This window comes from Salmo salar, chromosome ssa01, assembly GCF_905237065.1.
Source record: "Salmo salar chromosome ssa01, Ssal_v3.1, whole genome shotgun sequence".
In the NCBI taxonomy this organism is placed as follows: Eukaryota; Metazoa; Chordata; class Actinopteri; order Salmoniformes; family Salmonidae; genus Salmo; species Salmo salar.
This window is the reverse complement of record NC_059442.1, coordinates 6715391-6729620: the sequence shown is the minus strand read 5'-3', so window position 1 is coordinate 6729620 and position 14230 is coordinate 6715391. Positions and strand designations below refer to the sequence as shown.

Sequence of the window (14230 nt, the reverse complement as noted above, 5' to 3'; positions counted from 1 at the left end):
ATTCCAATCAAGAGGTAGAAACATCTCAAGGATGATCAATGGAAACAGGATGCATCTGAGCTCAATTTCGAGTATCATAGCAAAGAGTCTGAATACTTATGTAAATAAGGTATTTCTGTTTGATTTTAAAAAAATAAATTAGCAAACTTTTCTAAAAACATGTTTTCACTTTGTCATTATGGGGTATTGTGTTTAGATTGATGAGGCTTTAAAAAAAAATGAATTTTAGAATAAAGCTTTAACGTAATAAAATGTGGAAAAAGTCAAGGGGTCTGAATACTTTCCGAAGGCGCTGTAGATCCAGTGTTTTTGAATGAAAAGAAGGAAGGGATACAGGTCTGTAGTTTTTGACATCAGATCAGTCAAGTGTTGGTTTCTTGAGGAGGGTCCATTTTGTAGCCAGAGGGGACGCAGCCGGTGGTCAGGGATGAGTTGATGAGGGAAGTGTGGAATGGGAGACAGTCTCCAGAGACGGTCTGGAGAAGGGAGGAGAGGATGGAGTCAAGTGGGCAGGTTGTTGAGCGACCAGACCTCACTAGTCGTAGGATTTCATCAATTCAACTGTGTTGGTTTCATCCGACACTGTGGAAAAACCCGTCCAGACAATCAATTCAGCTTTGTTTCAGCAGTGTGACAGAGTGGATCTGATGTTACTGTACGATGCACAGCCACTGTTAACAAGGCAACAGCACCCTGACCAACCTGCGCCCTGACCAACCGGTGCCCTGACCAACCTGCGCCCTGACCAACCTTCTCCCTGACCAACCTGCGCCCTGACCAACCTTCTCCCTGACCAACCTGCACCCTGACCAACCTGCGCCCTGACCAACCGGCGCCCTGACCAGCCTGCACGCTGACCAACCTGCACGCTGACCAACCTGCACGCTGACCAACCGGCGCCCTGACCAACCTGCGCCCTGACCAACCGGCGCCCTGACCAACCTGCACCCTGACCAACCGGCGCCCTGACCAACCTGCGCCCTGACCAACCTGCGCCCTGACCAACCTGCACCCTGACCAACCGGCGCCCTGACCAACCTGCGCCCTGACCAACCTGCGCCCTGACCAACCTGCGCCCTGACCAACCTGCACCCTGACCTACCTGCGCCCTGACCAACCTGCGCCCTGACCAACCTGCGCCCTGACCAACCTGCGCCCTGACCAACCGGCGCCCTGACCTACCTGCGCCCTGACCAACCTGCACGCTGACCAACCGGCGCCCTGACCAACCTGCGCCCTGACCAACCTGCATTGATGCAGAGAAGGAGAGGAACATTAGACAAGTCAGGGACAGAAACAGAATTGAAAAAGAGAAACAAAGGAAGGAAGGCTGAAAGGGCAGGTGTGTGTGTGTGTGTGTGTGTGTGTGTGTGTGTGTGTGTGTGTGTGTGTGTGTGTGTGTGTGTGTGTGTGTGTGTGTGTGTGTGTGTGTGTGTGTGTGTCCTGACTGATGGTTTGAATGAGAGAAAGCTATAGGAGCTGGGAGAAGCTGAGAGAATGTGTGACACAGGGGGTTGGTGTCACCTTAATTGGGGAGGACGGGCTCGTGGTAATGACTGGAGCGGAATCAGTAGAATGGTATTAAACACATGGTTTCTATGGTTTCCAGGTGTTTGATGCCGTTCCGTTTGCTCCGTTCCGGCCATTATTATGAGCCGTTATCCCCTCCGCAGCCTCCACTGATGTGTAAGGAGGGGCAGTGTATTATGATTGACAGGTTCAGTAGGTTGTGTTGGCTGCCCAGTGATCCACATGAAATGGAGAGGCTCTGCTCTCTCTGAGTAACGCCTTTCAGAAACTAAAGGCCGCACTTGGACCAGGGTCCACAGTGTGCTGTCTGTTTACAGCACCATACAGCACTACGTTACTCTCTCGCTCTCTCTGTCTCTCTCTCTCTCTCTCTTTGCTCAGCTGTCGCCACCGTCCCATGGTGCATTGGGGTCGTGTTAGCAGCAGCTGTCATGGTTTCCCAAAACCCAAGGGTCAAAGGTCATCTCTCTATTCCCATTGGTCGGTTTGGTTCACATGAGATGCCTAGACTAAGGGATGACATAGATGTGTGTCCCAAATGACAGCCTATTCCCTACATAGTGCGATGAGGTTTATGAAAGTTCAATCAGGAAGGCTTGTCGGAATGCTCATTTAACCTCATCCGGTAAACGTGACATAATTGTAACGATCGTCTGGAAGAGGGGACCAAGATGCAGCGTGGCAAGTGGTCAAAATGATTTTTAATGAGACACTTCAAAAACAAACAGGGAAAAACGAAAGCCAACAGTTCTGCCAGGTGAACACACACAAGACAGAAAACAACTACCCACAAAACCCCAAAGGAAAAACAGGCTGCCTAAGTATGATTCCTAATCAGAGACAACGATAGACAGCTGCCTCTGATTAGGAACCCTACTCGGCCCAAAACAAAGAAATACAAAAACATAGAAAAAGGAACATAGAACGCCCACCCAATGTAACACCCTGGCCTAACCAAAATAAAGAACAAAAAAACCCTCTCTATGGCCAGCGCGTTACAGTAATTCACTTTGTTTCCTATTCTACGGGAATAGCGAGAATATATATACAAACGTATCATCATCAGCGTTGCGTTGTTTCTCCTCCTCTTTCCCGTTAGCCATGTGTGGAATGTCATTATAACCTGTACGAACGGCAGCAGGGAGCCTATTGGTTAGACTCTAACCTATAGGCTCTAACCTTACTGTCTCAACCGTTAGAGCGTTGAGACAGTAACCGAATAGTTGCAAAACAATCGGACCGTTCTTCCCTTGAGCAAGGCAGTTAACCCCCACAACAACTGTTCCCCTGATGATCGTTGATGAAGGCAGCCCCACCGCACCTCTCCGATTGGGTTGTGCAACTGACTAGGTATCCCCTTTTCCCGATAATGCACATTCCTCACTCTTGCCGTTTTTAACTTATGGGATCACTTTCCTCTCTCCCAACCAATAGGCGAAAAACTTGGCATGTGTTTATATGTCAACTTACCCATGTAAGTTGACATATACCCTGTTTTTCAGCAACAGTTTACGACAACCATCCATCTCCCCACCCCCAGATGTAATAACCTTAAGGCCCGTCATCGGAACCCCATTCCCCCAGCAGGGGCGGGGGTTTGATGCCAGCAGCCCTGCATGGCAGCCTGGTCTCATAGACTACACGTAACATAGTAAATGTAAATCCTGGTCACTGAAATCAGTATGATATGTTACATTTGGTGTGGTTACATAAGACAGATGGTTACTTCAAAGTAAGATTGTAGAATTATGCTGTTAAACAGATTGGTTTTATCCTTTCATCTAACAGTCCCAATATGACATATCACTTTACATTGTGTATTTTGGGAGAAATGTACAGTAACAGTCAAAAATTTGGACACACCTACTCATTCCAGGGTTTTTCTTTATTTTTTACTATTTTCTACATTGTAGAATAATAGTGAAGACATCAACACAATGAAATAACACATATGGAATCATGTAGTAACCAAAAAAGTGTTAAACAAATCACAATGTATTTTATGTTTGAGATTCTTCAAAGTAGCCACCCTTTGCCTTGATGACAGCTTTGCACATTCTTGGCATTCTCTCAACCAGCTGTTGTGGGGGTGTTTTGCTGGTGACACTGTCTGTGATTTATTTAGAATTCAAGGCACACTTAACCAGCATGACTACCACAGCATTCTGCAGCGATACGCCATCCCATCTGGTTTGAGCTTAGTGGGACTATCATTTGTTTTTCAACAGGACAATGACCCAAAACACACCTCCAGGCTGTGAAAGGGCTATTTGACCAAAAAGGAGAGTGATGGAGTGCTGCATCAGATGACCTGGTCTCTACAATCACCCGACCTCAACCCAATTGAGATGGTTTGGGATGAGTTGGACTGCAGAGTGAAGGAAAAGCAGCCAACAAGTGCTCAGCATATGTGGGAACTCCTTCAAGACTGTTGGAAAAGCTGTCATCAAGGCAAAGGGTGGCTATTTGAAGAATCTCAAAATATAAATATGTTTTCATTTGTTTAACACTTTTTTGGAAACTACATGATTCCATATGATTCCATATATTTCATAGTTTTAATGTCTTCACTATTATTCTACAATGTAGAAAATAGTAAAAATAAAGGAAAAACCCTTGAATGAGTAGGTGTGTCCACACTTTTTACTGGTACTGTATATTTGATCAGAATTTGACCATAAGTCATGTCTGGAAAAGCCTTTGGAAAAGTGACCTCAAGAGAAGAACACATGACAGGAGTGAAACCACTGAAACAGTGGAGACCCACAACATACCGAGTGCTCATTGTTTTAGAAAAAATAATGTGGCTTCCGCTGGGCCGTCCAATGGGACTCCCTGACAAGGCCGGTTGTAGCACAGCCTGGGAATGAATCCGGGTCTGCAGTAACGCCTTGATTTGATTTGATCCTAGACTAGAGGTAGACACATGGACGGTTGTGTTCTGAAGCTATTCCACATCAGTCCTCCTGAAAGATAACAAGCTCTGTCTCCACTTGGCTGATCTCCAGTCAGTTCACTCAACCACAAAACGTTCCCAGGGTTGGTGTTAGGTGGTGTGTGTGTGTGTGTGTGTGTGTGTGTATGTGTGTGTGTGTGTGTGTGTGTGTATAGGCTGCTACCCCTCACTCCATTGACCCCTCTGTTCACACAGCCCCACTTTTATGGACTCGACCCCCCCCCACCACCCCGACCCCCATTATCCAAACAAGGAGGTCTGTGTGTCAGCTAAAGCAGAGGCGTTTCCTGTTATGTCAGGATATGGAACAAATCAGCAAGAGTGTAGAGGACACTGAGCTGACCCCTTTCTGTCCCCAGGGTGGTAAAGAGACAGGAACAACAATCATTCAACTCCTCCTCTATGGAGGGTAGACACAGACTCCATGTGACTAATCTTAATGATGTCCTTTTGATTGACTGATAGTTAGATAGATTATTTACACGCTAAATTATCAAAATCCAGAAAACAACCATCTAAAAGGAAGTGATTCCCAAATCTTCCTTAACAAAGCCATAACCTACAGAGAAAAACCTGGAGAAGAGCAAGCTGGTCCTGGGGCTTAATTCACAAACAAAAACAGACCCCACAGAGCCACAGGACAGCAACACAATTAGAACCAACCAATTGATGAGAAAACAAAAAGATAATTACTTGACATATTGGGAAGAAACAAAAAAACTGAGAAAACTAGAATGCTATTTGGCCCTAAACAGAGAGTACACAGTGACAGAATACCTGACCACTGTGACTGACCCGAACGTAAGGAAAAGCTTTGACTATGTACTCGGTGAGCATAGCCTTGCTATTGAGAGAGGCCGCCATTGGCAGACCTGGCTCTAAAGAGAAGACAAGCTATGTGCACACTGCCCACAAAATGAGGTGGAAACTGAGTTGCACTTCCTAACCTCCTGCCCAATATATGACCATATTAGAGACACATATTTCCCTCAGATTACACAGATCCACAAAGAATTAAAAAACAAACCCAATTTTGATAAACTCCCATATCTATTGGGTGAAATACCACAGTTTGCCATCAAAGCAGTAATATTTTTGGACCTTTACCACAAGAAAACTGCAACTAGTGAAGAACAAAACACCATTGTAAATACAACCCATATTTATGTTTATTTATTTTCCCTTTAATACTATAACTATTTGCACGTAATGTGACATTTGAAATGTCTTTATTCTTTTGGAACTTTTGTGAGTTCCTGTTACTGTTAATAAAATATATATACTGCTCAAAAAAATAAAGGGAACACTTAAACAACACATCCTAGATCTGAATGAAAGAAATCATCTTATTAAATACTTTTTTCTTGACATAGTTGAATGTGCTGACAACAAAATCACACAAAAATAATCAATGGAAATCCAATTTATCAACCCATGGAGGTCTGGATTTGGAGTCACACTCAAAATTAAAGTGGAAAACCACACTACAGGCTGATCCAACTTTGATGTAATGTCCTTAAAACAAGTCAAAATGAGGCTCAGTAGTGTGTGTGGCCTCCACGTGCCTGTATGACCTCCCTACAACGCCTGGGCATGCTCCTGATGAGGTGGCGGATGATCTCCTGAGGGATCTCCTCCCAGACCTGGACTAAAGCATCCGCCAACTCCTGGACAGTCTGTGGTGCAACGTGGCGTTGGTGGATGGAGCGAGACATGATGTCCCAGATGTGCACAATTGGATTCAGGTCTGGGGAACGGGCGGGCCAGTCCATAGCATCAATGCCTTCCTCTTGCAGGAACTGCTGACACACTCCAGCCACATGAGGTCTAGCATTGTCTTGCATTAGGAGGGACCCAGGGCCAACCGCACCAGCATATGGTCTCACAAGGGGTCTGAGGATCTCATCTCGGTACCAAATGGCAGTCAGGCTACCTCTGGCGAGCACATGGAGGGCTGTGCGGCCCCCCAAAGAAATGCCACCCCACACCATGACTGACCCACCGCCAAACCGGTCATGCTGGAGGATGTTGCAGGCAGCAGAACGTTCTCCACGGCGTCTCCAGACTCTGTCACGTCTGTCACGTGCTCAGTGTGAACCTGCTTTCATCTGTGAAGAGCACAGGGCGCCAGTGGCGAATTTGCCAATCTTGGTGTTCTCTGGCAAATGCCAAACGTCTTGCAAGGTGTTGGGCTGTAAGCACAACCCCCACCTGTGGACGTCGTGCCCTCATACCACCCTCATGGAGTCTGTTTCTGACCGTTTGAGCAGACACATGCACATTTGTGGCCTGCTGGAGGTCATTTTGCAGGGCTCTGGCAGTGCTTCTCCTGCTCCTCCTTGCACAAAGGCGGAGGTAGCGGTCCTGCTGCTGGGTTGTTGCCCTCCTACGGCCTCCTCCACGTCTCCTGATGTACTGGCCTGTCTCCTGGTAGCGCCTCCATGCTCTGGATACTACGCTGACAGACACAGCAAACCTTCTTGCCACAGCTCGCATTGATGTGTCATCCTGGATGAGCTGCACTACCTGAGCCACTTGTGTGGGTTGTAGACTCCGTCTCATGCTACCACTAGAGTGAAAGCACCGCCAGCATTCAAAAGTGACCAAAACATCAGCCAGGAAGCATAGGAACTGAGAAGTGGTCTGTGGTTCCCACCTGCAGAACCACTCCTTTATTGGGGGTGTCTTGCTAATTGTCTATAATTTCCACCTGTTGTCTATTCCATTTGCACAACAGCATGTGAAATTTATTGTCAATCAGTGTTGCTTCCTAAGTGGACAGTTTGATTTCACAGAAGTGTGATTGACTTGGAGTTACATTGTGTTGTTTAAGTGTTCCCTTTATTTTTTTGAGCAGTGTATATATTTCACTTTTGTTTATAATCTATTTAACTTGCTTTGGCAATGTAAACGTTTCCACTGCCAATAAAGCCCTTAAAATTAATATTGAATTGAGAGAGAGAGATAACGACAGTGGTGAAAAGTACTTAGGTAAAAGTACTACTTAAGAAGTTGTTTGGGGTATCTGTACTTTACTATATATATTTTTTACAACTTTTACTTTTACTTCACTACATTCGGTAGCTTGGCAGGTAGGAGCGTTGGGCCAGTAACCCGAAAGGTTGCTCGATCGAATCCCCGAGCTAACAAGGTCAAAATCTGATGTTCTGCCCCTGAACAAGGCAGTTCACCCACTGTTCCCAATGGCGCAGAAGACGTGGAGATCGATTAAGGCAGCCCTCCCGCACCTCTCTGATTCAGAGGGGTTGGGTTAAATGCCAAAGACACATTTCAGTTGAATGCATTCAGTTGTACAACTGACTAGGTATCCCCCCTTTCCCTATACAACTGACTAGGTATCCCCCTTTCCCTGAACAACTGACTAGGTATCCCCCTTTCCAACTGACTAGGTATCCCCCTTTCCCTATACAACTGACTAGGTATCCCCCTTTCCCTATACAACTGACTAAGTATCCCCCTTTCCCTGTACAACTGACTAGTTATTCCCCCTTTCCCTGTACAACTGACTAGGTATCCCCCCTTTCCCTATACAAATGACTAGGTATCCCCCTTTCCCTATACAACTGACTAGGTATCCCCGTTTCCCTATACAACTGACTAGGTATCCCCCTTTCCCTGTACAACTGACTAGGTATCCCCCTTTCCCTGTACAACTGACTAGGTATCCCCCTTTCCCTGTACAACTGACTAGGTATCCCCCTTTCCCTATACAACTGACTAGGTATCCCCCTTTCCCTGTACAACTGACTAGGTATCCCCCTTTCCCTGTACAACTGACTAGGTATCCCCCCTTTCCCTGTACAACTGACTAGGTATCCCCCCTTTCCCTATACAACTGACTAGGTATCCCCCCTTTCCCTATACAACTGACTAGGTATCCCCCTTTCCCTATACAACTGACTAGGTATCCCCCTTTCCCTGTACAACTGACTAGGTATCCCCCCTTTCCCTGTTCAACTGACTAGGTATCCCCCCTTTCCCTATACAACTGACTAGGTATCCCCCCTTTCCCTGTTCAACTGACTAGGTATCCCCCCTTTCCCTGTACAACTGACTAGGTATCCCCCCTTTCCCTATACAACTGACTAGGTATCCCCCTTTCCCTGTACAACTGACTAGGTATCCCCCCTTTCCCTATACAACTGACTAGGTATCCCCCCTTTCCCTGTTCAACTGACTAGGTATCCCTCTTTCCCTGTTCAACTGACTAGGTATCCCCCCTTTCCCTGTACAACTGACTAGGTATCCGCCTTTCCCTATACAACTGACTAGGTATCCCCCTTTCCCTGTACAACTGACTAGGTATCCCTCTTTCCCTGTTCAACTGACTAGGTATCCCCCTTTCCCTGTACAACTGACTAGGTATCCCCCCTTTCCCTATACAACTGACTAGGTATCCCCCTTTCCCTGTACAACTGACTAGGTATCCCCCTTTCCCTATACAACTGACTAGGTATCCCCCCTTTCCCTATTCAACTGACTAGGTATCCGCCTTTCCCTATACAACTGACTAGGTATCCCCCTTTCCCTGTACAACTGACTAGGTATCCCCCCTTTCCCTATACAACTGACTAGGTATCCCCCTTTCCCTGTACAACTGACTAGGTATCCCTCTTTCCCTGTTCAACTGACTAGGTATCCCCCTTTCCCTGTACAACTGACTAGGTATCCCCCCTTTCCCTATACAACTGACTAGGTATCCCCCTTTCCCTATACAACTGACTAGGTAAACCCCCTTTCCCTGTACAACTGACTAGGTATCCCCCTTTCCCTGTACAACTGACTAGGTATCCCCCTTTCCCTGTACAACTGACTAGGTATCCCCCCCTTTCCCTGTACAACTGACTAGGTATCCCCCTTTCCCTGTACAACTGACTAGGTATCCCCCTTTCCCTATACAACTGACTAGGTATCCCCCCTTTCCCTATCCAACTGACTAGGTATCCCCCTTTCCCTATACAACTGACTAGGTATCCCCCCTTTCCCTATCCAACTGACTAGGTATCCCCCTTTCCCTATACAACTGACTAGGTATCCCCCCTTTCCCTGTACAACTGACTAGGTATCCCCCTTTCCCTGTACAACTGACTAGGTATCCCTCTTTCCTAAAGAAAATAATGTACTTTTTACTCCATACATTTTCCCTGACATCCAAAAGTACTCGTTACATTTTGAATGCTTAGCCGGAGAGAAAATGATCCAATTCACACACTTATCAAGAGAACATCCCTGGTCATGCCTACTGCCTCTGATCTGGTGGACTCACTAAACACACATGCTTCATTTGTACATGATGTCTGAGTGTTGGAATGTGCCCCTGGCTATCCGTAAATTTAAAAAAAAGAAAATTGTGCCGTCTGATTTTCTTAATATAAGGAATTTTCAATTATTAATAGTTTTACTTTTGATACTTAAGTATATTTAGAACAAAATACTTGGACTTTTACTGAAGTAGTATTTTACTGGGTGACTTTCACTTTTACTCTGACCATATTTTTCTCTCTGTTCTCTGACCATGTTTTTCTCTCTGTCCTCTGACCATGTTTTCCTCTCTGTCCTCTCCTCCTCAGGGCCAGCTGTCCCAAGCCCTCAACATCCTGTCAGACCGAGCTACAGAAGCCAAAGAGTTCCTGGTTCAGCTGAGGAACATGGTGCAGCACATCCAGGTACACACTGTACTGCCTACACTGTCATAGGCTGCATCACAAATGACACCTTATTCCCTATAAAGTGCACTACTTTCATCAGAGCCCATCAGTCTGGTCAAAAGTAGTGCCCTATATAGGGAATAGGGTGCCATTTGGGACGCAGACTAAGTCGCTCCTCTCGCCGTTACAAGCATCTCACCCCTACTCCCATAGCCACTCATAGCCCCTCTCACGTGCCGTCCTAAACCCCTCCTACACGTTCACCCTGTCATAGCTCCTCCCCTCATGTCATCCTATAGGAACTGTAACTTACTGATACGTATAGAACATTTAACCTGGGAACTTTGCCTCAAGAGTCACCCGGCAACAGTAGCTAGAAGATATAGTATGGTAACACTCTGATACAGATAGATATAGTATGGTAACACTCTGATACAGATAGATATAGTATGGTGACACTCTGATACAGATAGATATAGTATGGTGACACTCTGATACAGATAGATATAGTATGGTGACACTCTGATACAGATAGATATAGTATGGTGACACTGAATGATACAGATAGATATAGTATGGTGACACTCTGATACAGATAGATATAGTATGGTGACACTCTGATACAGATAGATATAGTATGGTGACACTCTGAATGATACAGATAGATATAGTATGGTGACACTTTGGTACAGATAGATATAGTATGGTGACACTCTGATACAGATAGATATAGTATGGTGACACTCTGATACAGATAGATATAGTATGGTGACACTCTGATACAGATAGATATAGTATGGTAACACTCTGATACAGATAGATATAGTATGGTGACACTCTGATACAGATAGATATAGTATGGTGACACTCTGATAGAGATAGATATAGTATGGTGACACACTGATACAGATAGATATAGTATGGTGACACTCTGGATGATACAGATAGATATAGTATGGTGATACTCTGATACAGATAGATATAGTATGGTGACACTCTGATACAGATAGATATAGTATGGTGACACTCTGATACAGATAGATATAGTATGGTGACACTCTGGTACAGATAGATATAGTATGGTGACACTCTGATACAGATAGATATAGTATGGTAACACTCTGATACAGATAGATATAGTATGGTGACACTCTGATACAGATAGATAGGGTATGGTGACACTCTGATACAGATAGATATAGTATGGTAACACTCTGATACAGATAGATATAGTATGGTGACACTCTGATACAGATAGATATAGTATGGTGACACTCTGATAGAGATAGATATAGTATGGTGACACACTGATACAGATAGATATAGTATGGTGACACTCTGATACAGATAGATATAGTATGGTGACACTCTGATACAAGATAGATATAGTATGGTGACACACTGATACAGATAGATATAGTATGGTGACACTCTGGATGATACAGATAGATATAGTATGGTGACACTCTGATACAGATAGATATAGTATGGTGACACTCTGATACAGATAGATATAGTATGGTGACACTCTGATACAGATAGATATAGTATGGTGACACACTGATACAGATAGATATAGTATGGTGACACTCTGGATGATACAGATAGATATAGTATGGTGACACTCTGATACAGATAGATATAGTATGGTGACACTCTGATACAGATAGATATAGTATGGTGACACTCTGATACAGATAGATATAGTATGGTGACACTCTGATACAGATAGATATAGTATGGTAACACTCTGATACAGATAGATATAGTATGGTGACACACTGATACAGATAGATATAGTATGGTGACACTCTAGATGATACAGATAGATATAGTATGGTGACACTCTGATACAGATAGATATAGTATGGTTACACACTGATACAGATAGATATAGTATGGTGACACTCTGATACAGATAGATATAGTATGGTGACACTGGATGATACAGATAGATATAGTATGGTGACACTCTGATACAGATAGATATAGTATGGTGACACTCTGGATGATACAGATAGATATAGTATGGTGACACTCTGATACAGATAGATATAGTATGGTGACACTCTGGATGATACAGATAGATATAGTATGGTGACACTCTGATACAGATAGATATAGTATGGTGACACTCTGATACAGATAGATATAGTATGGTGACACTCTGATACAGATAGATATAGTATGGTGGCACTCTGATACAGATAGATATAGTATGGTGAAAGTCTGGATGATACAGATAGATATAGTATGGTGACACTCTGATACAGATAGATATAGTATGGTGACACTCTGGATGATACAGATAGATATAGTATGGTGACACTCTGATACAGATAGATATAGTATGGTGACACTCTGATACAGATAGATATAGTATGGTGACACTCTGATACAGATAGATATAGTATGGTGACACTCTGATACAGATAGATATAGTATGGTGACACTCTGATACAGATAGATATAGTATGGTGACACACTGATACAGATAGATATAGTATGGTGACACTCTGATACAGATAGATATAGTATGGTGACACTCTGATACAGATATATATAGTATGGTGACACACTGATACAGATAGATATAGTATGGTGACACTCTGATACAGATAGATATTGTATGGTGACACTCTGATACAGATAGATATAGTATGGTGACACTCTGATACAGATAGATATAGTATGGTGACACTCTGATACAGATAGATATAGTATGGTGACACTATGATAGAGATAGATATAGTATGGTGACACACTGATACAGATAGATATAGTATGGTGACACTCTGGATGATACAGATAGATATAGTATTGTGACACTCTGATACAGATAGATATAGTATGGTGACACTCTGATACAGATAGATATAGTATGGTGACACTCTGAATGATACAGATAGATATATTATGGTGACACTCTGGTACAGATAGATATAGTATGGTGACACTCTGATACAGATAGATATAGTATGGTAACACTCTGATACAGATAGATATAGTATGGTGACACTCTGATACAGATAGATATAGTATGGTGACACTCTGATACAGATAGATATAGTATGGTAACACTCTGATACAGATAGATATAGTATGGTGACACTCTGATACAGATAGATATAGTATGGTGACACTCTGATAGAGATAGATATAGTATGGTGACACACTGATACAGATAGATATAGTATGGTGACACTGATACAGATAGATATAGTATGGTGACACTCTGATACAGATAGATATAGTATGGTGGCACTCTGATACAGATAGATATAGTATGGTGACACTCTGGATGATACAGATAGATATAGTATGGTGACACTCTGATACAGATAGATATAGTATGGTGACACTCTGATACAGATAGATATAGTATGGTGACACTCTGAATGATACAGATAGATATAGTATGGTGACACTCTGGTACAGATATATATAGTATGGTGACACTCTGATACAGATAGATATAGTATGGTGACACTCTGATACAGATATATATAGTATGGTGACACTCTGATACAGATAGATATAGTATGGTAACACTCTGATACAGATAGATATAGTATGGTGACACACTGATACAGATAGATATAGTATGGTGACACTCTGGATGATACAGATAGATATAGTATGGTGACACTCTGATACAGATAGATATAGTATGGTGACACTCTGATACAGATAGATATAGTATGGTGACACTCTGATACAGATAGATATAGTATGGTGACACACTGATACAGATAGATATAGTATGGTGACACTCTGGATGATACAGATAGATATTGTATGGTGACACTCTGATACAGATAGATATAGTATGGTGACACTCTGATACAGATAGATATAGTATGGTGACACTCTGATACAGATAGATATAGTATGGTGACACTCTGATACAGATAGATATAGTATGGTAACACTCTGATACAGATAGATATAGTATGGTGACACACTGATACAGATAGATATAGTATGGTGACACTCTAGATGATACAGATAGATATAGTATGGTGACACTCTGATACAGATAGATATAGTATGGTTACACACTGATACAGATAGA

The 14230-nt window shown here is 43.4% G+C and overlaps 1 protein-coding gene across 4 annotated transcripts in view; it reads left to right on the top strand.

The window, feature by feature from the left end:
* The window catches only part of trim9 (tripartite motif containing 9), a 139352-nt gene that overhangs the window by 38580 nt on the left and 86542 nt on the right, over positions 1-14230 (top strand). For all 4 annotated transcript variants that reach the window (XM_045709969.1, XM_045709925.1, XM_045709911.1 and 1 more), the window contains exon 2: positions 10078-10173. In XM_045709969.1, the coding sequence (XP_045565925.1) occupies positions 10078-10173 (96 nt within the window). The remainder of the gene's footprint in view (positions 1-10077; positions 10174-14230) is intronic.